Genomic DNA, 25,032 nt, shown 5'->3' on the forward strand with positions numbered 1-25,032 from the left:
ATAATGAATTTTGGAGGTTTAGGAATAAATAACTATCTTTAGACCACGTTCTCATAAAAGAAGAACAAATTTCATTTATTTGTTTACAAATCTACCCAAAAAGAATAAGACCGTAATATAATTAAATTTTTTTTATCCTTAAACAATGAATACAAGCTGACTATTGATGTGTGTTTCTCCCTCAGATGTTGAGATACCGATATTTGATCCATGTCCCAGTAATATAGACGTAAACACAGATCCCAGACTGCCGTATACAGTAGTAAATTGGAATATTTCAGTATATGATAACGTTGGTGTTATTGAACTTGATAGCAACTATGTCCCATTTGATACATTTAATATCACAGTTACAGAGGTAAAATATGTTGCTACAGACTCTGAGGGCAATAAAGCAGAGTGTACATTTAATGTCACAGTAATGGGTAAGAATGATTTGGTCAGGTTATCAAATTATTTAAAATTGTAATGTCTTCCTACAAATGTTCAGGTGGTCGTACATAACCACAACTAGCTAAAAAAAGTAAAATCATTGAGATATACCAATGTCCAAACAGTCAGATACCTGTAAACCGAACATGCTGTAATGTTATTGGACATGGCCAGTTAAAAATAACACATTTTGGACATATGATTTCCATAAAGACACCAGTGAAATCAACGTTTCTCAAACATTATGGTTAAATGAAACCCGACATGTTATGTTGGTTTTTCTGACTCTGGGTCAGACATAGGCTACACAAGACTTTGCTCTGTTTTGTCAATGGATTAGATAGACAGAACACCTCTCATGATTCTGTTTTGTCCATGGTCTAGATATTTTCACAGCTTCTTTCAACCAGAACTTGAGAAAAGCTTTTTTTTTAATAATCGTAATCTTCTACTGCAACGCTTACAAACTTAAATATTATCTCTTAATAATATTGTTTATATTTGTCGAATATTAATATCCAGCACACTTTTTCAGATACTGAGCCTCCTGCATACATTGGATGTCCTACTAATATAATTGTCATGGTTCCTGTTGGAATGGCCAATAGATCTGTAACATGGATAGAACCAGTAGCTACTGATAATGCCGGAGTATACAATGTGACATCTACTCACACACCTGGTGATACATTTGAAATTGGCACAGTTACAGTGAAATACACAACATTTGATACTGCCGGATTAAAAACAACTTGTGTATTTGAAGTAACAGTTCAAGGTATTTGGTTTATAAAATGTACAACTGTGTAAAACGTGAAGACATGTTCAACTAAACCTTGATTTCTGAAATATAATGTATTTATGTATACATGAGGTGTATGGGTTTGTTTTTTCATTGATATATTTATATTCATTATTGTATGTATTGCATATATATATATATAACATTTTACAGGCAATTTGATTTTCAAATTCCTCCCCCATCTGCTATTGTTTATATATCATCGTCCCGTAAATGTGTAGGTTGGATCACACAGACTAATATTTTATTTCCGATTAGCAAGCTTTCTTACAGAGAGATCAATCCAGCTTAATGTGTGTTTACTTAGAGGGCTTTTAATAACCTCTAAACATTTTAATGGTTTTATCTGCAATATCATCATCACCATCATTAAGGAGTAACTAATTGTCGCGTAATGATTTCTTTTGAATCTATAGATACGGAAGATCCAGTGTTTACCAACTGTCCAAATTCTCCAATAGAAGTTGTCACTGATGAGGGCTTTGCATATGCCAACGTGTCATGGGATGACCCCCAACCTATGGACAATTCTGGCATGTTTACAGTTACTCAAGTGAATTATCCTGGTGATAGTTTTTATGTTGGAATTCATTCAGTTAACATAACAGCTGAAGATGAAGATGGTAACATTGGTATCTGCACTTTTGTGATAACTGTCAAAGGTAATACGGCTACTGTGTACATGTTGCGTAAATAAGGGATGAAGCACTGTAGTCTACATAATTTACCTTGAATAAATTGAACCATACTAATGTTTGCAATTAACACCCTCACAGTAAATACCAGATGTGTGTGGGTTTATGAAGACAGGACCATCAGCGCAACCTCACATCAAATGACTGAGAGTAAAGTAACATCTTCCTAAGAAAATAATATTCTAACAAAATTCATAACTTTAACCTTCTCACATGTCATTTCCTTTCTTTCAGATGAAGAAGAACCTGTACTAACTGGATGTCCAATGGACATTATTTTGAATACTACAAGTATGCTTTCATATGCTAATGCTACTTGGATGACTCCAAATGCTTCAGATAATTCAGGCAATGTAACCTTAGTTTCTACACATAACCCAGGTGATGGCTTTGCAGCAACAACCACTGAAGTCACTTACACAGCAAGTGATCCGTATGGAAACGAAGACATCTGTATATTCAATGTTACTGTAATTGGTAAGATTAACATTTAATTTGTATTAAACAATTACTATAAAACATGTTAATGTATTTAAAAAGTTTCTTTAAAAAATAGTATTACTTAAAGAGAAAGATAAACTGCATTTTAAAATGTACTTTAGATAATGTATTTTTTCGATTTATTAAACAGATGCCGAGTCTCCTACTTTGAACTGCGTGTCCAATGTGACTGTGTACACCGATTTAAATTCAGCAACAGCTAATGTGTCCTGGCCAATACCAGAAACAACAGACAACAGTGGTTTAGAACCTACATTAACCTCTAACTATGAACCATATACTCTGTTTAATATTGGAACAACTCTAGTAATGTACACATCAACAGATGCATCAAATAATGTGCAAACTTGCATGTTCAATGTCACTGTAATTGGTAAGTATACTTGATATGATAAAGAAAATACATGAACATTTGCTAAAATTTGCAGATAGATTTTTCATTTTATTTATTTTATTGCAGATAATGAAGATCCTGTATTTGATTGCCCTAGTGGCAATATTATGGCATATACAGATGAGTCCCAATCATACTCAACTGTTTATTGGAATGTATCAGTTACTGATAATTCAGGTAATGTTACATATGATTGTACGAGTGAATCTGGTGACCAGTTTGATGCTGTTTGGCCAATTATACAACAAAATGTAAGCTGCATGGCACAGGATCCATCGGGAAATGACGCATCTTGCTTTTTCTCACTAACAATTGAGGGTGAGCATATTGTGATTATTTATTCATATTTATTGATTCATTTTACATTTTAAAGATTTTTTTACACAAATGATTTTGTAAAATCTCAAATCAACTATAGAGTAGCAGATTTAAATGATGCAAAAAAATCAATGTTATAAATAATTGAATGCATAAACATAATAATGTAATAAACATAATATGTTATAAAACCAGATGGATTATATGAAAACATATTATGTTTACATACAATTCCGTCGGATTTTACACTGACAAAAATTCATAAGTTTAATATTAGATTGTTAATATTAAACCATACAATGAGTACCAACGAATACATACATACTTAACATTCAATAAATGTATATTCAACATTTTAAAGTAACAGGAATTGTGGGGTTTTTTAATTTGTAGATAATGAGAACCCAAGTATAGAATGTCCAAATGACTTCAATGTGACAACAGATAATGGACAACCAACAGCTTGGATTCAATGGGATGTTGAATACACAGACAACACACACTCTCTATATGATCTCAGACTAACAGGATCAGGTTCAATTTATAATCAATCTGGTGAAAACTTCCTTATTGGAACAACAGCACTTGAATATACAGTAACTGATGTATTTGGAAACAGTGATAACTGCACATTTATTGTCTTTATACGAGGTGAATATACACTAGTATTGCTTTTAATTATTATTTTAAATAATGTTTTACACACCAAGCTCTATTGCATAATCGCCCTCAGTACGAAATTTGAATCCAACAAAGACTACTTCTAAACCTATAAATACCGAAAGTTAGCAAAAAATCGTTTTAGAACATGCAATGTTGTCTTTTGAATTCAATATAGTACATTGTTATCCACACATTTTCTTACGTTTGTTGAGTATAGAAATTCAAAATTAACTCATTAACCTAATGTTTATTACATCATCATGTAGATACTGAGAAGCCAATGCTGAATTGTCCAGATGGCATTGTAAACGTGACTTTAATTGGTGAAGCATACGGTATTGCCAATTGGGTTGAACCAGACATTACAGACAACTCTGGCATCATTCATGTGAACATGTCAAATTACTTTTCTGGTGATCGCTTCTATCCAGGCAACACAACAGTTTATTATTTTGCTGAGGATCCATATGGAAACTCGGTTAATTGTACATTTATTGTTACAATCTTTGGTAAGATTAATTACCGTTTCGATAGTTTGTCTTATGTATATAACTACAAAGTTAGTCAGATGTTTAATAAATATGTATAATTCTGAAACGTAAATTATAATCTTTCCTAAAAGTCTTTCTGCCATTTTGCTTAAATTAAACTAATTAATTTGTATTGGTTTTAAAATGGATTTTGCTGCGCAGAAAATTAATTCTTTTAAAGATCTAGTAAAGAAATGTCCTTATGCTCAATGATATGAATTTTGGAGGTTGAGGAATAAATAACTATCTATAGACCACGTTGTCATAGAAGTCATTTATTAGTTTACAAATCTACCAAAAAGAATAAGACCGTAATATAATTTAATTTTGATATTTTTAAAAAATCTGATGAAACCTCATTATTTCCTTTTTTCTTCAAAATGAATAAAAGCTGACTATGATGTCTGTTTTTCCCTCAGATGATGAGATACCGACATTTGATCCATGTCCCAGTAATATAGACGTAAACACAGATCCCAGACTGCCATATGCTGTAGTAAATTGGAATATTTCAGTATATGATAACGTTGGTGTTATTGAACTTGATAGCAACTATGTCCCATTTGATACATTTAATATCACAGTAACAGAGGTAAAATATGTTGCTACAGACTTTGAGGGCAATGAAGCACAGTGTACATTTAATGTCACAGTAACAGGTAAGAATGATTTGGTCAGGTTATCAAATTATTTAAAATTGTAATGTCTACAAATGTTCAGGTGGTCGTACATAACCACAACTAGCTAAAAAATTAAATTCATTGAGATTACCAATTGTTTTAATAAGTAGATGTAACACTACTACATTTTTACAACATGTCCAAACATTCAGATACCTGTAAACCCAACATGCTGTAATGTTATTGGACGTGACCAGGTAAAAATAACATATGACATTGGACATATGATCTCCATAAAGTCACCAGTGAAATCAACGTTTCTCAAACATTATGGTTAAATGAAACCTGACATATTATGTTAGTTTTTCTGACTCTGGGTCAGACATAGGCTACACAAGACTTGTCATTGCTCTGTTTTGTCAATAGACTAGATATACAGAACACCTCTCATGATTCTGTTTTGTCCATGGGCTAGATATTTTCACAACTTCTTTAAATCAAAAACTATTTTTAAAATAATTGTAATGTTCTACTGCAACGCTTAAAACTTAAATCTTATCTCTTAATAATATTTGTTTATATTTGTCGAAAATTAATATCCAGCACACTTTTTCAGATACCGAGCCTCCTGAATACATTGGATGTCCTTCTAATATAATTGTCATGGTTCCTGTTGGAATAGCCAATAGATCTGTAACATGGATAGAACCAGCAGCTACTGATAATGCCGGAGTATACAATGTAACATCTACTCACAGACCTGGTGATACATTTGAAATTGGCACAGTTACAGTGACATACACAACATTTGATACTGCCGGACTAAACACAACTTGTGTATTTGAAGTAACAGTTCAAGGTATTTGGTTTATAAAATGTACAACTGTGTAAAACGTGCAGACGTTCAACTAAACCTTGATTTCTGAAATATAATGTTTTGAATGTATATATGTATACATGAGCTGTATGGGTTTGTTTTTTCATTGATATATTTATATTCATTATTGTATGTATTGCAAGGTATAACATTTTACAGGCAATTTGATTTTCATTGTAACTCCCCCATCTGCCTATTGTTTATATACCATGATAACGTATATGTGTAGGTTAGATCACACAGCCTAATATTTCCGATTATAGAGCTTTTTTACAGTTAGATCAATCCAGCTTAAGGTGTGTTTACCTAGAGGGCTTTTCATAACCTCTTTATCTGCACTATCATCATCACCATCAGTGAGGAGTAAATAATTGTCACGTAATGATTTCTTTTGAATCTATAGATACGGAAGATCCAGTGTTTACCAACTGTCCAAATTCTCCAATAGAAGTAGTCACTGATGAGGGCTTTGCATATGCGAACGTGTCATGGGATGACCCCCAACCTATGGACAATTCTGGCATGTTTACAGTTACTCAAGTGAATTATCCTGGTGATAGTTTTTATGTTGGAACTCATTCTGTTAACATAACAGCTGAAGATGAAGATGGTAACATTGGTATCTGCACTTTTGTGATAACTGTCAAAGGTAATACGGCTACTGTGTACATGTTGCGTAAATAAGGGATGAAGCACTGTAGTCTACATAATTTACCTTGAATAAATTGAACCATACTAATGTTTGCAATTAACACCCTCACACAGTAAATACCAGATGTGTGTGGGTTTATGAAGACAGGACCATCAGCGCAACCTCACATCAAATGACTGAGAGTAAAGTAACATCTTCCTAAGAAAATAATATTCTAAAAAAATTCATAACTTTAACCTTCTCACATGTCATTTCCTTTCTTTCAGATGAAGAAGAACCTGTACTAACTGGATGTCCAATGGACATTATTTTAAATACTACAAGTATGCTTTCATATGCTAATGCTACTTGGATGACTCCAAATGCTTCAGATAATTCAGGCAATGTAACCTTAGTTTCTACACATAACCCAGGTGATGGCTTTGCAGCAACAACCACTGAAGTCACTTACACAGCAAGTGATCCGTATGGAAACGAAGCAATTTGTACATTCAATGTTACTGTAATTGGTAAGAATAACGTTTAATTTTTAACAATTACTATAAAATATTTCAATTAATTTTTTTTAAAGAGTACTTTTTATAAAGAGAAAGATAAACTGTATAACAGAATGTACTTTAGATAATGTACTTTTCCAATTTATTAAACAGATGCCGAGTCTCCTACTTTGAACTGTGTGTCCAATGTGACTGTGTACACTGATTTTAATTCAGCAACAGCTAATGTATCGTGGCTAGTACCAGAAACAACAGACAACAGTGGTTTAGAAGCTACATTAACCTCTAACTACGAACCAAATACACTGTTTAATATTGGAATAACTCTAGTAATGTACACATCAACAGATGCATCAAATAATGTGCAAACGTGCATGTTCAATGTAACTGTAATTGGTAAGTTAACTTTATATGACAAAATACATTAACATAAATACTAAAATATATAGAAAGTTAAAAGTTCCTTTGTCGTATTTATTATTTTATTGTAGATAATGAAGATCCAGTATTTTATTGTCTTGACAACATTATGGCATATACAGATGAGTCACAATATTTTTCAACTGTGTATTGGAATGTGTCAGTTACTGATAATTCAGGTAATGTTACATATAATTGTACAAGTGAGTCTGGTGACCAGTTTGATGCTTTTTGGCCAATTATACAACAAAATGTAAGCTGTATGGCACAGGATCCTTCTGGAAATGACGCATCTTGCTTTTTCACCGTAACGGTCGATGGTGAGTTTATCATGATTGTGAAGATTGTCTTGCACACAAACATGTTTCTTTTAAAATTAAAGTCTACAATGTTAAATCAAATACAAAGACAACAAATAATTTTTTTCAATATTTACCTATGATATCATGGTGTATTTAATTATTGTTCTATAGATTTTACAAAATCTTAAAAATGTTATTACATTTACATTATTAACTTGTCACTCTGTTATTTATAGAGTAAGTATCAGTCAGCAATAAATAGATTTTTGAACAATTTGTGTTGTCACAAATTCTGTTTTTCTTATAGATAATGAGAATCCAAATATAACATGTCCCAGTGACTTCAACAAGACAACAGATAATGGACAACCAACAGCTTGGATTCAATGGGATGTTGAATACACAGAAAACACAGAATCTTTATATGATGTCAGCCTAACAGGACCAGGCTCAAGTTATAATCAGTCTGGTGAACACTTCCCCATTGGAACAACAACACTTGAATATACAGTAACTGATGCATTTGGAAACAGTGATAACTGTACATTTTATGTCACTGTACGAGGTGAATATTAGTTGTAAATATTTTTGGATAATTTTAACGATTTTCAGTAAAACAGTTAATGTTTGCATGAAATTGGTTATAAATAAATATATTGCCTAAGACTGCAAACAACCCACGAACCTCATACCTTCTAACTTAAAATTGTAATTGCTTAACATTGTGCGATTACTTATTCATTTTTGAATTATTAATTCCCTTTCTTTTTAAACAGATGAAGAAGACCCTGTGATATCGAGCTGTTCAATGAACATTGCTTTGAATACTACACGTAAGTTACCATTCACTAATGCTACTTGGATGACTCCAAATGCTTCAGATAATTCAGGCAATGTTACATTAATCTCTACACATAAGCCTGGTGATGGCTTTGCAGCAACAACAACTGAAGTCACTTACACAGCAACTGATCCGTATGGAAACGAAGACATCTGTATATTCAATGTTACTGTAATTGGTAAGATTAACATTTAATTTGTATTAAACAATTACTATAAAACATGTTAATGTATTTACAAAGTTTCTTTAAAAAATAGTATTACTTAAAGAGAAAGATAAACTGCATTTTAAAATGTACTTTAGATAATGTATTTTTTCGATTTATTAAACAGATGCCGAGTCTCCTACTTTGAACTGCGTGTCCAATGTGACTGTGTACACCGATTTAAATTCAGCAACAGCTAATGTGTCCTGGCCAATACCAGAAACAACAGACAACAGTGGTTTAGAACCTACATTAACCTCTAACTATGAACCATATACACTGTTTAATATTGGAACAATTCTAGTAATGTACACATCAACAGATGCATCAAATAATGTGCAAACTTGCATATTCAATGTCACTGTAATTGGTAAGTATAATTGATATGATAAAGAAAATACATGAACATTTGCTAAAATTTGCAGATAGGTTTTTCATTTTATTTATTTTATTGCAGATAATGAAGATCCTGTATTTGATTGCCCTAGTGGCAATATTATGGCATATACAGATGAGTCCCAATCATACTCAACTGTTTATTGGAATGTGTCAGTTACTGATAATTCAGGTAACGTTACATATGATTGTACGAGTGAATCAGGTGATCAGTTTAATGCTGTTTGGCCAATAATACAACAAAATGTAAGCTGCATGGCACAGGATCCATCGGGAAATGACGAATCTTGCTTTTTCTCAATAACAATTGAGGGTGAGCATATTGTGATTATTTATTCATATTTATTGATTTATTTTACATTTTAAAGATTTTTTTACACAAATGATTTTGTAAAATCTCAAATAAAGTATAGAATAGCAGATTTTAATGATGCAAAAAAATCAATGTTATAAATAATTGAATGCATAAACATAATAATGTAATAAACATAATATGTTATAAAACCAGATGGATTAAATGCAAACATATTATGTTTACATACAATTCCGTCGGATTTTACACTGACAAAAATTCATAGGTTTAATATTAGATTGTCAATATTAAACCATACAATGAGTACCAACGAAGACATACATACTTAACATTCAATAAATGTATATTCAACATTTTAAAGTACCAGGAATTATTGGGATTTTAATTTGTAGATAATGAGAACCCAAGTATAGAATGTCCAAGTGACTTCAATGTGACAACAGACAATGGACAACCAACAGCTTGGATTCAATGGGATGTTGAATACACAGACAACACACAATCTCTATATGATCTCAGCTTAACAGGATCAGGTTCAAGTTATAATCAATCTGGTGAAAACTTCCTTATTGGAACAACAGCACTTGAATATACAGTAACTGATGTATTTGGAAACAGTGATAACTGCACATTTATTGTCTTTATACGAGGTGAATATACACTAGTATTGCTTTTAATTATTATTTTAAATAATGTTTTACACACCAAGCTCTTTTGCATAATCGCCCTCAGTACGAAATAGGAATCCAACAAAGACTACTTCTAAACCTATAAATACCGAAAGTTAGCAAAAAATCGTTTTAGAACATGCAATGTTGTCTTTTGAATTCAATATAGTAACTTGTTATCCACACATTTTCTTACGTTTGTTGAGTATAGAAATTCAAAATTAACTCACTAACCTAATGTTTATTACATCATCATGTAGATATTGAGAAGCCAATGCTGAATTGTCCAGATGGCATTGTAAACGTGACTTTAATTGGTGAAGCATACGGTATTGCCAATTGGGTTGAACCAGACATTACAGACAACTCTGGCTTCCTTCATGTGAACATGTCAAATTACTTTTCTGGTGATCGCTTTTACCCAGGCAACACAACAGTTTATTATTTTGCTGAGGATCCATATGGAAACTCGGTTAATTGTACATTTATTGTTACAATATTTGGTAAGATTAATTACCGTTTCGATAGTTTGTCTTATGTATAACTACAAAGTAAGTCAGATGTTTAATAAATATGTATAATTCTGAAATGTAAATTATAATTTTTCCTAAAAGTCTTTCTGCCATTTTGTTCAAATTAAACTAATTAATTTGTATTGGTTTTAAAATGGCTTTGGCTGCGCAGAAAATTAATTCTTTTACAGATCTAGTAAAGAAATGTCATTATGCTCAATGATATGAATTTTGGAGGTTTAGGAATAAATAACTATATAATATAGGCCACGTTGTCATAGAAGAAGAAATTAGTAAAATTGTATAATTTTGTATTGTTATATTCTAAGATTTATATATGTTTTTATATGGTATAGTTTATTCCATTCTGTAAGGGGCGGGTTTTCCCGCTGTTGAATGAGTTTGAATAAAATAAAAAAATAAAATAAAGAACAAATTTCATCATTCAAATCTACCAAAAAGAATAATACCGTAATAGAATTTAATTTTTTTTTATCTTTTTGATATTTTTCAAAAATCTGATGAAACCTCATTATTTCCTTTTTTCTTAAAAATGAATAAAAGCTGACTATTGATATCTATTTCTCCCTCAGATGCTGAGATACCGATATTTGATCCATGTCCCAGTAATATAGAGGTAAACACAGATTCCAGACTGCCGTATGCAGAAGTAAATTGGAATATTTCAGTATATGATAACGTTGGTGTTATTGAACTTGATAGCAACTATGCCCCATTTGATAAATTTAATATCACAGTAACAGAGGTAAAATATGTTGCAACAGACTCTGAGGGCAATGAAGCAGAGTGTACATTTAATGTCACAGTAACAGGTAACAATAATTTGGTCAGGTTATCAAATTATTTAAAATTGTAATGTCTACTTACAAATGTTCAGGTGGTCGTATATAACCACAACTAGCTAAAAAAGTAAAATCATTGAGATATACCAATGTCCAAACAGTCAGATACCTGTAAACCCAACATGCTGTAATTTTATTGGACATGACCAGTTAAAAATAACACATTTTGGACATATGATCTCCATAAAGACACCAGTGAAATCAACGTTTCTCAAACATTATGGTTAAATGAAACCCGATATGTTATGTTGGTTTTTTCTGACTCTGGGTCAGACATAGGCTACACAAGACTTTGCTCTGTTTTGTCAATAGACTAGATAGAGAGAACACCTCTCATAATTCTGTTTTGTCCATGGGCTAGATATTTTCACAACTTCTTTCAACCTGAACTTGAGAAAAGCTTTTTTTAATAATCGTAATCTTCTACTGCAACGCTTACAAACTTAAATCTTATCTCTTAATAATATTTGTTTATAATTATTTGTCGCATATTAATATCCAGCACACTTTTTCAGATACTGAGCCTCCTGTATACATTGGATGTCTTACTAATATAATTGTCATGGTTCCTGTTGGAATGGCCAATAGATCTGTAACATGGATAGAACCAGCAGCTACTGATAATGCCGGAGTATACAATGCAACATCTACTCACAGACCTGGTGATACATTTGAAATTGGCACAGTTACAGTGACATACACAACATTTGATACTGCCGGACTAAACACAACGTGTGTATTTGAAGTAACAGTTCAAGGTATTTGATTTATAAAATATACAACTGTGTAAAACGTGCAGACATGTTCAACTAAACCTTGATTTCTGAAATATAATGTATATATGTATACATGAGGTGTATGGGTTTGTTTTTTCATTGATATATTTATATTCATTATTGTATGTATTGCAAGGTATAACATTTTACAGGCAATTTGATTTTCATTGTAACTTTCCTACCAGCTATTGTTTATATATCATAATACCCTATGTGTAGGTTGGATCACACAGCCCTATATTATTATTTATCAAGCTTTTTTAAAGTGAGATCAATCTAGCTTAAGTTGTGTTTACCTAGACGGCTTTTGATAACCTCTAAACATTGTAATGGTTTTTTTCTGCACTATCATCATCACCATCATTGTAATGGTTTTTTTCTGCACTATCATTACCATCATTGTAATGGTTTTATCTGCACTATCATCACCATCATTGTAATGGTTTTATCTGTACTATCATCACCATCATTGTAATGGTTTTTATCTGCACTATCATCATCACCATCATTGTAATGGTTTTATCTGCACTATCATCATCACCATCATTGTAATGGTTTTTATCTGCACTATCATCATCACCATCATTGTAATGGTTTTTATCTGCACTATCATCATCACCATCATTGTAATGGTTTTATCTGCACTATCATCATCACCATCATTGTAATGGTTTTTATCTGCACTATCATCATCACCATCATTGTAATGGTTTTATCTGCACTATCATCATCACCATCATTATAATGGTTTCATCTGCACTATCATCATCACCATCATTGTATTGGTTTTTTTCTGCACTATCATCACCATCATTGTAATGGTTTTTATCTGCACTATCATCATCACCATTATTGTAATGGTTTTTTTCTGCACTATCATCACCATCATTGTAATGGTTTTATCTGCACTATCATCATCACCATCATTGTAATGGTTTTTTTCTGCACTATCATCATCATTATTGTAATGGTTTTTCTCTGCACTATCATCATCATCATTGTAATGGTTTTTATCTGCACTATCATCACCATCATTGTATTGGTTTTTATCTGCACTATCATCATCACCATCATTGTAATGGTTTTTTTCTGCACTATCATCACCATCATTGTAATGGTTTTATCTGCACTATCATCATCATCATTGTAATGGTTTTATCTGCACTATCATCATCACCATCATTGTAATGGTTTTTTTCTGCACTATCATCACCATCATTGTAATGGTTTTATCTGCACTATCATCACCATCATTGTAATGGTTTTATCTGCACTATCATCATCATCATCATCATTGTAATGGTTTTTATCTGCACTATCATCATCATCATTGTAATGGTTTTTTACTGCACTATCATCACCATCATTGTAATGGTTTTATCTGCACTATCATCATCACCATCATTGTAATGGTTTTTTTCTGCACTATCATCATCATCATTGTAATGGTTTTTATCTGCACTATCATCATCACCATCATTGTAATGGTTTTTATCTGCACTATCATCATCACCATCATTGTAATGGTTTTTTCTGCACTATCATCACCATCATTGTAATGGTTTTTTTCTGCACTATCATCATCACCATCATTGTAATGGTTTTTATCTGCACTATCATCATCACCATCATTGTAATGGTTTTTATCTGCACTATCATCATCACCATCATTGTAATGGTTTTATCTGCACTATCATCACCATCATTGTAATGGTTTTTTCCTGCACTATCATCACCATCATTGTAATGGTTTTATCTGCACTATCATCATCATCATTGTAATGGTTTTATCTGCACTATCATCACCATCATTGTAATGGTTTTTATCTGCACTATCATCATCACCATCATTGTAATGGTTTTATCTGCACTATCATCATCACCATCATTGTAATGGTTTTATCTGCACTATCATCATCATCATTTTAATGGTTTTTATCTGCACTATCATCACCATCATTGTAATGGTTTTATCTGCACTATCATCATCACCATCATTGTAATGGTTTTATCTGCACTATCATCATCATCATTGTAATGGTTTTTATCTGCACTATCATCATCACTATCATTGTAATGGTTTTATCTGCACTATCATCACCATCATTGTAATGGTTTTATCTGCACTATCATCATCACCATCATTGTAATGGTTTTATCTGCACTATCATCATCATCATTGTAATGATTTTTATCTGCACTATCATCACCATCATTGTAATGGTTTTATCTGCACTATCATCATCATCATTGTAATGGTTTTTATCTGCACTATCATCACCATCATTGTAATGGTTTTATCTGCACTATCATCACCATCATTGTAATGGTTTTTATCTGCACTATCATCACCATCATTGTAATGGTTTTATCTGCACTATCATCATCACCATCATTGTAATGGTTTTATCTGCACTATCATCACCATCATTGTAATGGTTTTTATCTGCACTATCATCACCATCATTGTAATGGTTTTATCTGCACTATCATCATCACCATCATTGTAATGGTTTTATCTGCACTATCATCATCATCATTGTAATGGTTTTTATCTGCACTATCATCACCATCATTGTAATGGTTTTATCTGCACTATCATCACCATCATTGTAATGGTTTTATCTGCACTATCATCATCATCATCATTGTAATGGTTTTTATCTGCACTATCATCATCACCATCATTGTAATGGTGTTTATCTGCACTATCATCATAACCATCATTGAGGACTAAATAATTGTCACGTAATGATTTCTTTTGAATCTATAGATACGGAAGATCCTGTGTTTCTCAACTGCCCAATGTCTCCAATAGAAGTAGTCACTGATGAAGGCTTTGCATATGCCAACGTGTCATGGGATGACCCTCAACCTATGGACAATTCTGGCATGTTAACAGTTACTCAAGGGAATTATCCTAGTGATAGTTTTTATGTTGGAACTCATTCTGTTAACATAACAGCTGAAGATGAAGATGGTAACATTGGTATCTGCACTTTTGTGATAACTGTCAAAGGTAATACTGATTCTGTGTACATGTTGCGTAAATAAGGGGTGAAGCACTGTAGTCTACATAATTTACTTTGAATAAATTGAAACGTACTAATGTTTGCAATTAACACCATCGCAGTAAATACCAGATGTGTGTGGGTTTATAGATACAGGACCATCAGCTCAACCTCACATCAAATGACTGAGAGTAAAGTAACATCTTCCTTTGAAAATAATATTATAAAAACTATAACTGTAGTCTACATAATTTACTTTGAATAAATTGAACCGTACTAATGTTTGCAATTAACACCATCACAGTAAATACCAGATGTTTGTGGGTTTATAGAGACAGGACCATCAGCGCAACCTCACATCAAATGACTGAGAGTAAAGTAACATCTTCCTAAGAAAATAATATTATAAAAAAAGGTGACCAACTTAACCTTCTCACGTGTCATTTCCTTTCTTTCAGATGAAGAAGATCCTGTACTAACTGGCTGCCCAATGAACATTATTTTGAATACCAAAAGTATGCTTTCATATGGTAATGCTACTTGGATGAGTCCAAATGCTTCAGATAATTCAGGCAATGTTACCTTAGTTTCTACACATAAGCCTGGTGATGGCTTTGCCGCAACAACAACTGAAGTTACTTACACAGCAACTGATCCGTATGGAAACGAAGACATGTGTACATTCAATGTTACTGTAATTGGTAAGAATAGCATTTAATTTTTATTAAACAATTACTATAAAACATTTCAGTTTAATTTTTTTTTTTAATAGAGTACTTTTTATAAAGAGAAAGATAAACTGTATTACAAAATGTACTTGAGATAATGTACTTTTTCACTTTATTAACCAGATGCCGAGTCTCCTACTTTGAACTGTGTGTCCAATGTGACTGTGTACACCGATTTAAATTCAGCAACAGCTAATGTATCCTGGCCAATACCAGAAACAACAGACAACAGTGGTTTAGAAGCTACATTAACCTCTAACTATGAACCCTATACACTGTTTAATATTGGAACAACTCTAGTAATGTACACATCAACAGATGTATCAAATAATGTACAAACGTGCATGTTCAATGTAACTGTAATTGGTAAGTACGATTAATGGGTATAAATATTACAACTAAAATGTATATAAAACATTTTAAACTGGCTTATTTGGTATTTCTTTAATCTATTAAAGATAATGAAGATCCGGTATTTGATTGCCCCAATGGCAACATTATGGCATATACAGATGAGTCCCAATCATACTCAACTGTTTACTGGAATGTGTCAGTTACTGATAATTCAGGTAATGTTACATATAATTGTACAAGTGAATCAGGTGACCAGTTTGATGCTATTTGGCCAACAATACAACAAAATGTAAGCTGCATGGCACAGGATCCATCTGGAAATGACGCATCTTGCTTTTTCTCTGTTACTGTTGATGGTGAGTTTATAAAAATTGTATTATATTGATTTTTGTGTACAAAATGTTTTTTTTATTTTGAATCTTATTTCTACAGTACACAAACACACTACTACAACAAAATTACTGATTCTCATTAGTTGGTTGTTTTATTATTGCAACTACACAATCCTACATGATCCTGTTACACAGTAAGTTATTATTGTATTTGACGTAGGCTACTACCATTCCATAGATTTGACTCTTAGTAGGCAAACAATAATCTTGTAAAACTTACTCTTATTAAACCATTGAAATTAATATCAAACAGTTGGATAATACATTGGTTGGTTTAAACATTCAACAGTTAAATATTAAAGAGTTGTAATTTTTTTCTTATAGATAATGAAAATCCAAATATAACATGTCCCAGTAACTTCAATGTGACAACAGACAATGGACAAGCAACAGCTTGGATTCAATGGGATGTTGAATACACAGACAACACAAAATCTCTATATAATCTCAGCCTAACAGGATCTGGTTTAAATTATAATCAATCTGGTGAACACTTCCCCATTGGAACAACAACACTTGAATATACAGTAACTGATGTATTTGGAAACAGTGATAACTGTACATTTTATGTCACTGTACGAGGTGAATTTTTTTAGATGGTTTTAATGATTTTCAGTAAAAAAGTTTATGTTTGAATGGAATGAAAATAAATATCTTGTCCAATAATAATAATAACCCACGAACATCATACCTTCTTACTTGCAGTTTTAATTTCTTAACATTATGCAATTACTTATTAATTGTTGAATTATTAATTTGCTTTTTAAACAGATGAAGAAGACCCTGTGATATCGAGCTGTTCAGTGAACATTGTTTTGAATACTACAAGTATGTTACCATTCACTAATGCTACTTGGATGACTCCAAATGCTACAGATAATTCAGGCAATGTTTCCTTAATCTCTACACATAGCCCTGGTGATGGCTTTGCAGCAACAACAACTCAGGTCACTTACACAGCAACTGATCCGTATGGAAACGAAGACATCTGTATATTCAATGTTACTGTAATTGGTAAGATTAACATTTAATTTGTATTAAACAATTACTATAAACATGTTAATGTCTTTACAAAGTTTCTTTAAAAAATAGTATTACATAAAGAGAAAGATAAACTGCATTTAAAAATGTACTTTAGATAATGTATTTTTTCAATTTATTAAACAGATGCCGAGTCTCCTACTTTGAACTGTGTGTCCAATGTGACTGTGTACACCGATTTAAAATCAGCAACAGCTAATGTATCCTGGCCAATACCAGAAACAAAAGACAACAGTGGTTTAGAACCTACATTAACCTCTAACTATGAACCATATACACTGTTTAATATTGGAACAACTCTAGCAATGTACACATCAACAGATGCATCAAATAATGTGCAAACTTGCATGTTCAATGTCACTGTAATTGGTAAGTATAATTGATATGATAAAGAAAATACATGAGCATTTACTAACATTTGCCGATAGGTTTTTCATTTCATTTATTTTATTACAGATAATGAAAATCCTGTATTTGATTGTCCTAGTGGCAACATTATGTCATATACAGATGAGTCCCAAACATACTCAACTATTTATTGGAATGTATCAGTTACTGATAATTCAGGTAACGTTACATATAATTGTACAAGTGAATCAGGTGACCAGTTTAATGCCGTTTGGCCAATAATACAACAAAATGTAAGCTGCATGGCAAAGGATCCATCTGGAAATGACGCATCTTGCTTTTTCTCAATAACAATTGCAGGTGAGCATATTGTGATTATTGATTCATATTTATTGATTTATTTTACATTTTAAAGATTTTTTTACACAAATGATTTTGTAAAATCTCAAATCAAGTATAGAATAGCAGATTTTAATGATGCAAAAAATCAATATTATAAATAATTGAATGCATAAACATAATAATGTAATAAACATAATATGTTATAAAACCAGATGGATTATATGCAAACGTATTATGTTTACATACAATTCCGTCGGATTTTACATTGACCAAAATTCATAGGTTTAATATTAGATTGTCAATATTAAACCATACAATGAGTACCAACGAATTCAGTAATACATACATACTTAACATTCAATAAATGTATATTCAACATTTTAAAGTAATATAAATTATTGGGTTTTTTAATTTGTAGATAATGAGAACCCAAGTATAGAATGTCCAAATGACTTCAATGTGACAACAGGCAATGGAAAACCAACAGCTTGGATTCAATGGGATGTTGAATACACAGACAACACAGAATATTTATATGATCTCAGCCTAACAGGATCAGGTTCAAGTTATAATCAATCTGGTGAAAACTTCCTTATTGGAACAACAACACTTGAATATATAGTAACTGATGTATTTGGAAACAGTGATAACTGCACATTTATTGTCTTTATTCGAGGTGAATATACACTAGTATTGCTTTTAATTATTATTTAAATATTGTTTTTATTTTTACACAAGTTCTATTGCATAATCTTCCTGAATACAAAATTGGAATCCAACAAAGACTACTTCTAAACCTATAAATACCGAAAGTTGGCCAAAAATCGTTTTAGAACATGCAATGTTGTCTTTTGATTTCAATATAGTAAATTGTTATCCACACATTATCTTACGTTTATTGATTATAGAAATTAAAAATTAACTCAATAACCTAATTAGTATTACATCATAATGTAGATATTGAGAATCCAATGCTGAATTGTCCAGATGGCATTGTAAACGTGACTTTAATTGGTGAAGCATACGGTATTGCCAATTGGGTTGAACCAGACATTACAGACAACTCTGACATCATTCATGTGAACATGTCAAATTACGTTTCTGGTGATCGCTTCTATCCAGGCAACACAACAGTTTATTATTTTGCTGAAGATCCATATGGAAACTCTGTTAATTGTACATTTATTGTTACAATCTTTGGTAAGATTAATTACCGTTTCGATAGTTTGTCTTATGTATAACTACAAAGTTAGTCACATTCTTAATAAATATGTATAATTCTGAAACGTAAATTTTAATTTTTCATTTCTGCCATTTTACTCAAATTAAACTCATTAATTTGTATTGGTCTTAAAAAAACAATTCTTTTAAAGATCTAGTAAAGAATTGTCCGTATGCTCAATAATATGAATTTTGGAGGTTTAGGAATAAATAACTATATATAGACCACGTTGTCATAGAAGAAGAACACATTTCATTTATTAATTTACAAATCTACCAAAAATAATAATACCGTAACAGAATCTATTTGATATTTTTCAAAAATCTGATGAAACCTCATTATTTCCTTATTCCTTAAACAATGAATACAAGCTGACTATTGATGTCTGTTTCTCCCTCAGATGTTGAGATACCGATATTTGATCCATGTCCCAGTAATATAGACGTAAACACAGATCCCAGACTGCCGTATGCTGTAGTAAATTGGAACATTACAGTATATGATAATGTTGGTGTTATTGAACTTGATAGCAACTATGTCCCATTTGATACATTTAATATCACAGTAACAGAGGTAAAATATGTTGCAACAGACTCTGAGGGCAATGAAGCAGAGTGTACATTTAATGTCACAGTAACAGGTAACAATGATTTTGTCAGGTTATCAAATTATTTAAAATTGTAATGTCTACTTAGAAATGTTCAGGTGGCCGAACATAACCCCAGCTAAAAAAGGTAACATGACTGAGATATACCAATTGTTTTAATAATTGGATGTGACAATACTACATTTTTACAACATGTCCAAACAGTCAGATAACTGTGAACCCTACATTGCTGTAATGTTATTTGACGTGACCAGGTAAAAATAGCACATTTGGGACATATGATCTCCATACAGTCACCAGTTAAATCAACGTTTTTCAAACATTATGGTTAAATGAAACCCGACTTGTTATGGAGGTCTTCTGACTCTGGGACAGACATAAGCTACATAAGACTTGTTATTGTTCTGTTTTGTCAATAGACTAGATAGACAGAACACCTGTCATGAATCTATTTTTTTTATGGGCTAGATATTTTCACAACCAGAACTTGAGAAAAGCTTTTTTTTAAATAATCGTAATTTTCTACTGCAACGCTTACAAACTTAAATCTTATCTCTTAATAATATTTGTTTATATTTTTCGAATATTAATATCCAGCACACTTTTTCAGATACTGAGCTTCCCGAATACATTGGATGTCCTCCTAATATAATTGTCCTGGTTCCTGTTGGAATGGCCAATAGATCTGTAACATGGATAGAACCAGCAGCTACTGATAATGCCGGTGTATACAATGTAACATCTACTCACACACCTGGCGATACATTTGAAATTGGCACAGTTACAGTGACATACACAACATTTGATACTGCCGGACTAAACACAACTTGTGTATTTGAAGTAACAGTTCAAGGTATTTGGTTTATAATGTACAACTGTAATACAAAAACGTGCAGATGTCCAACTAAACCTTGATTTATGAAATATAATGTTTTGAATGTATATATGTATACATGAGGTGTATGGGTTTGTTTTTTCATTGATATATTTATATACATTATTGTATGTATTGCAAGGTATAACATTTTACAGGCAATTTGATTTTCATTGTAACTCCCCCATCTGCTTTTGTTTATATATCATCGTCCCGTATATGTGTAGGTTGGATCACACAGACTAATATTTTAGTTTCGATTATCAAGCTTTCTTACAGTGAGATCAATCCAGCTTAAGGTGTGTTTACCTAGATGGCTTTTAATAACCTCTAAACATTTTAATGGTTTTATCTGCACTATCATCATCACCATCATTGAGGAGTAAATAATTGTCGCGTAATGATTTCTTTTGAATCTATAGATACGGAAAATCCTGTGTTTACCAACTGTCCAAATTCCCCAATAGAAGTATTGACTGATGAAGGCCTTGCATATGCCAACGTGTCATGGGATGACCCCCAACCTATGGACAATTCTGGCACGTTAACAGTTACTCAAGTGAATTATCCTGGTGATAGTTTTTATGTTGGAACTCATTCTGTTAACATAACAGCTGAAGATGAAGATGGTAACATTGGTGTCTGCACTTTTGTGATAATTGTCAAAGGTAATACTGCTACTGTGTACATCTTTTGTAAATAAGGATGAAGCATATTGTAGCCAACGGAACATCCCATTTGAAGATCCTGTAACCGTTTTCATGTTTTTAATTACAACCACCACATTGTATCAGATGTTTGTGCGTGTTTACAGGACCATCAGCGCAACCTCACATAAAACGATTGATAGTAAAGTAATAATCTTCCTAAGAACATAATATTATAAAAATTCAACTTAACCTTTTCACATGTCATTTCCTTTCTTTCAGATGAAGAAGATCCTGTACTAATTGGATGTCCAATGGACATTATTTTGAATACTACAAGTATGCTTTCATATTCTAATGCTACTTGGATGACCCCAAATGCTTCAGATAATTCAGGCAATGTTGCCTTAATCTCTACACATAAGCCAGGTGATGGCTTTGCAGCAACAACCACTGAAGTCACTTACACAGCAACTGATCCGTATGGAAACGAAGCAATGTGTACATTCAATGTTACTGTAATTGGTAAGAATAACGTTTAATTTGTCTTAAACAAGTACTATAACACATTTCAATGTATTTTCTTTCAAAAAGATACTTTTCATAAAGAGAAAGATAAACTGTACAACAAAATGTACTTTAGATAATGTACTTTTATTAATTTATTAAACAGATGCCGAGTCTCCTACTTTGCACTGTGTGTCCAATGTGACTGTGTACACCTACTTCAATTCAGCAACAGCTAATGTAACTTGGCCAATACCAGAAACAACAGACAACAGTGGGTTAAAACCTACATTAACCTCTAACTATGAACCAAATACACTGTTCGATATTGGAACAACTCTAGTAATGTACACATCAACAGATGCATCAGAAAATGTGCAAACTTGCATGTTCAATGTCACTGTAATTGGTAAGTACACTTGATATGATGAAGAAAATACATGAAAAAATACAAAAATATGTATGTATTTATTTTGTATTTACTTTTTTTTGCAGATAATGAAAATCCTGTATTTGATTGTCCTAGTGGCAACATTATGACATATACAGATGAGTCACAATATTATTCAACTGTTTATTGGAATGTGTCAGTTATTGATAATTCAGGTAATGTTACATATAATTGTACAAGTGAATCAGGTGACCAGTTTAAGGCGATTTGGCCAATTATACAACAAAATGTAAGCTGTATGGCACAGGATCCTTCAGGAAATGACGTATCTTGCTTTTTCACCGTAACGGTCGATGGTGAGTTTATCATGGTTGTGAAGATTGTCTTGCACACAAATATGTTTCTTTTACAATTAAAGTCTACAATGTTAAATCAAAATACAAAGACAACAAATAATTGTTTTCAATATTAATCTATAAGTTCAGTAAAAACAATTTATCATGGTGTATTTAATTATTGTTCTATATATTTTAAAAAATCTTATCTTAAAAATATTATTACATTAATATTATTAACTTGTCCCTCTGTTATTTTTTTATCTTATGTGGGTTCATCCCACTTTTATTTCCATACATATGTTCTCTTTACATATATTTTTCTATGAACATTTTCATTTCAATACACTATACATATTATTATATTAACAATGTTAGTTTTGTTCATTTGTTTACATATTATCACATTGATTTTTGTATTTATATTTTCTCTTCATAGTTTCCTCTTTATATACATATTATCGATTATCTATAATACATTTTCATTAACAAGATTATTTTTTCATATCTACATGCATATTTATTTCCTAAAATTATAATATATTTTATGTTTAATAAATCCATCTAATTTAGCATCTCCTCTCCACTCTGTTGTTTATAGAGTATCAGTCAGCAAGAAATTGTTTAAAATAATTCTGTTTTTCTTATAGATAATGAGAATCCAAATATAACATGTCTCAGTGACGTTAATAAGACAACAGACAATGGACAACCAACAGCTTGGATTCAATGGGATGTTGAATACACAGACAACACAGAATCTCTATATAATCTCAGCCTAACAGGATTAGGTTTAAATTATAATCCATCTGGTGAAAACTTTCCTATTGGAACAACAACAATTGAATATACAGCAACTGATGCATTTGAAAACAATGCTAGCTGTACCTTTTATGTCACTGTGCGAGGTGAATACAAAATGATTTGGTTTACAACTATTATTTCTTCTGATTATCCTATGTTCTATCTGCCTATTAATGTCTGCAATATTTCTAAAAGTTAATATTGTTGAATTGCATTTATAACTCAAAACCAAATCTGAAATAAATCTAGATATCCCATAATAGTGATGATTTATTTTGAGAAATGTACACTGTTTGCGTTTTCAATTGTTAAAGAAATCTGGAGAATTGCTAAACTTGAGTATAACTTATTTTAATAAATTTTTCTCAGCACAAATATAAAATATAATGATTTGATAAAATAATGTATTTTATCAAATTGCATTTTTCTTTTATTCTAAATGAACAGACGAAGAAGCTCCATATATGGCTGGTTGTCCAATGGACATTATTTTGAATACTACAAGTATGTTACCATTCACTAATGCTACTTGGATGACTCCAAAAGCTACAGATAATTCAGGCAATGTTACCTTAATCTCTACACATGTACCTGGTGATGGCTTTGCAGCAACAACAACTCAAGTTACTTACACAGCAACTGATCCGTATGGAAACGAAGACATCTGTATATTTAATGTTACTGTAATCGGTAAGTAATATTAAATGTATAACAAACATATATACTTAAAATTAACAGTGCATGTAATTAACCATGTTTTTATGCACAATGTACATGTTAAACTCTTATTTCAAAGTATGAATAAGGTATTTTTTCAATTATTTACACAGATACAGAGTCTCCTACTTTGGACTGTGTGTCCAATGTTTCCGCGTACACCGATTTAAATTCAGCAACAGCTAATGTATCCTGGCCAATACCAGAAACAACAGACAACAGTGGTTTAAAACCTTCATTAACCTCTAACTATGAACCATATACTCTCTTTAATATCGGAACAACTTTAGTAATGTACACGTCAACCGATGCATCAAATAATATGAAAACTTGCATTTTCAATGTTACTGTAATTGGTAAGTAAAATTGATACGATAAAGAAAATATATGAAAAAAATACTAAAATATGAAGATATGTTTTTTATTTTGTATTTA

General features: G+C 31.7%; 1 protein-coding gene across 1 annotated transcript in view; it reads left to right on the forward strand.

The window, feature by feature from the left end:
• Positions 1 to 25,032, forward strand: part of LOC140040594 (uncharacterized) — a 53,413-nt gene that overhangs the window by 18,760 nt on the left and 9,621 nt on the right. The window contains exons 33-73 of the mRNA XM_072086650.1: positions 186 to 425; positions 968 to 1,210; positions 1,651 to 1,896; positions 2,164 to 2,406; positions 2,561 to 2,803; positions 2,891 to 3,142; positions 3,536 to 3,793; positions 4,072 to 4,314; positions 4,755 to 4,994; positions 5,572 to 5,814; positions 6,236 to 6,481; positions 6,751 to 6,993; positions 7,135 to 7,377; positions 7,473 to 7,721; positions 8,011 to 8,268; positions 8,480 to 8,722; positions 8,877 to 9,119; positions 9,207 to 9,458; positions 9,851 to 10,108; positions 10,387 to 10,629; positions 11,232 to 11,471; positions 12,017 to 12,259; positions 15,051 to 15,296; positions 15,747 to 15,989; positions 16,140 to 16,382; positions 16,475 to 16,726; positions 17,087 to 17,344; positions 17,534 to 17,776; positions 17,930 to 18,172; positions 18,260 to 18,511; positions 18,912 to 19,169; positions 19,451 to 19,693; positions 20,116 to 20,355; positions 20,933 to 21,175; positions 21,619 to 21,864; positions 22,126 to 22,368; positions 22,517 to 22,759; positions 22,846 to 23,097; positions 23,727 to 23,984; positions 24,328 to 24,570; positions 24,711 to 24,953. Coding sequence (XP_071942751.1) covers positions 186 to 425; positions 968 to 1,210; positions 1,651 to 1,896; positions 2,164 to 2,406; positions 2,561 to 2,803; positions 2,891 to 3,142; positions 3,536 to 3,793; positions 4,072 to 4,314; positions 4,755 to 4,994; positions 5,572 to 5,814; positions 6,236 to 6,481; positions 6,751 to 6,993; positions 7,135 to 7,377; positions 7,473 to 7,721; positions 8,011 to 8,268; positions 8,480 to 8,722; positions 8,877 to 9,119; positions 9,207 to 9,458; positions 9,851 to 10,108; positions 10,387 to 10,629; positions 11,232 to 11,471; positions 12,017 to 12,259; positions 15,051 to 15,296; positions 15,747 to 15,989; positions 16,140 to 16,382; positions 16,475 to 16,726; positions 17,087 to 17,344; positions 17,534 to 17,776; positions 17,930 to 18,172; positions 18,260 to 18,511; positions 18,912 to 19,169; positions 19,451 to 19,693; positions 20,116 to 20,355; positions 20,933 to 21,175; positions 21,619 to 21,864; positions 22,126 to 22,368; positions 22,517 to 22,759; positions 22,846 to 23,097; positions 23,727 to 23,984; positions 24,328 to 24,570; positions 24,711 to 24,953 — 10,104 coding nt within the window. The remainder of the gene's footprint in view (positions 1 to 185; positions 426 to 967; positions 1,211 to 1,650; positions 1,897 to 2,163; positions 2,407 to 2,560; positions 2,804 to 2,890; positions 3,143 to 3,535; positions 3,794 to 4,071; positions 4,315 to 4,754; positions 4,995 to 5,571; positions 5,815 to 6,235; positions 6,482 to 6,750; positions 6,994 to 7,134; positions 7,378 to 7,472; positions 7,722 to 8,010; positions 8,269 to 8,479; positions 8,723 to 8,876; positions 9,120 to 9,206; positions 9,459 to 9,850; positions 10,109 to 10,386; positions 10,630 to 11,231; positions 11,472 to 12,016; positions 12,260 to 15,050; positions 15,297 to 15,746; positions 15,990 to 16,139; positions 16,383 to 16,474; positions 16,727 to 17,086; positions 17,345 to 17,533; positions 17,777 to 17,929; positions 18,173 to 18,259; positions 18,512 to 18,911; positions 19,170 to 19,450; positions 19,694 to 20,115; positions 20,356 to 20,932; positions 21,176 to 21,618; positions 21,865 to 22,125; positions 22,369 to 22,516; positions 22,760 to 22,845; positions 23,098 to 23,726; positions 23,985 to 24,327; positions 24,571 to 24,710; positions 24,954 to 25,032) is intronic.

The sequence above is a fragment of the Antedon mediterranea genome, chromosome 1, assembly GCF_964355755.1.
Source record: "Antedon mediterranea chromosome 1, ecAntMedi1.1, whole genome shotgun sequence".
NCBI lineage: Eukaryota > Metazoa > Echinodermata > Crinoidea > Comatulida > Antedonidae > Antedon > Antedon mediterranea.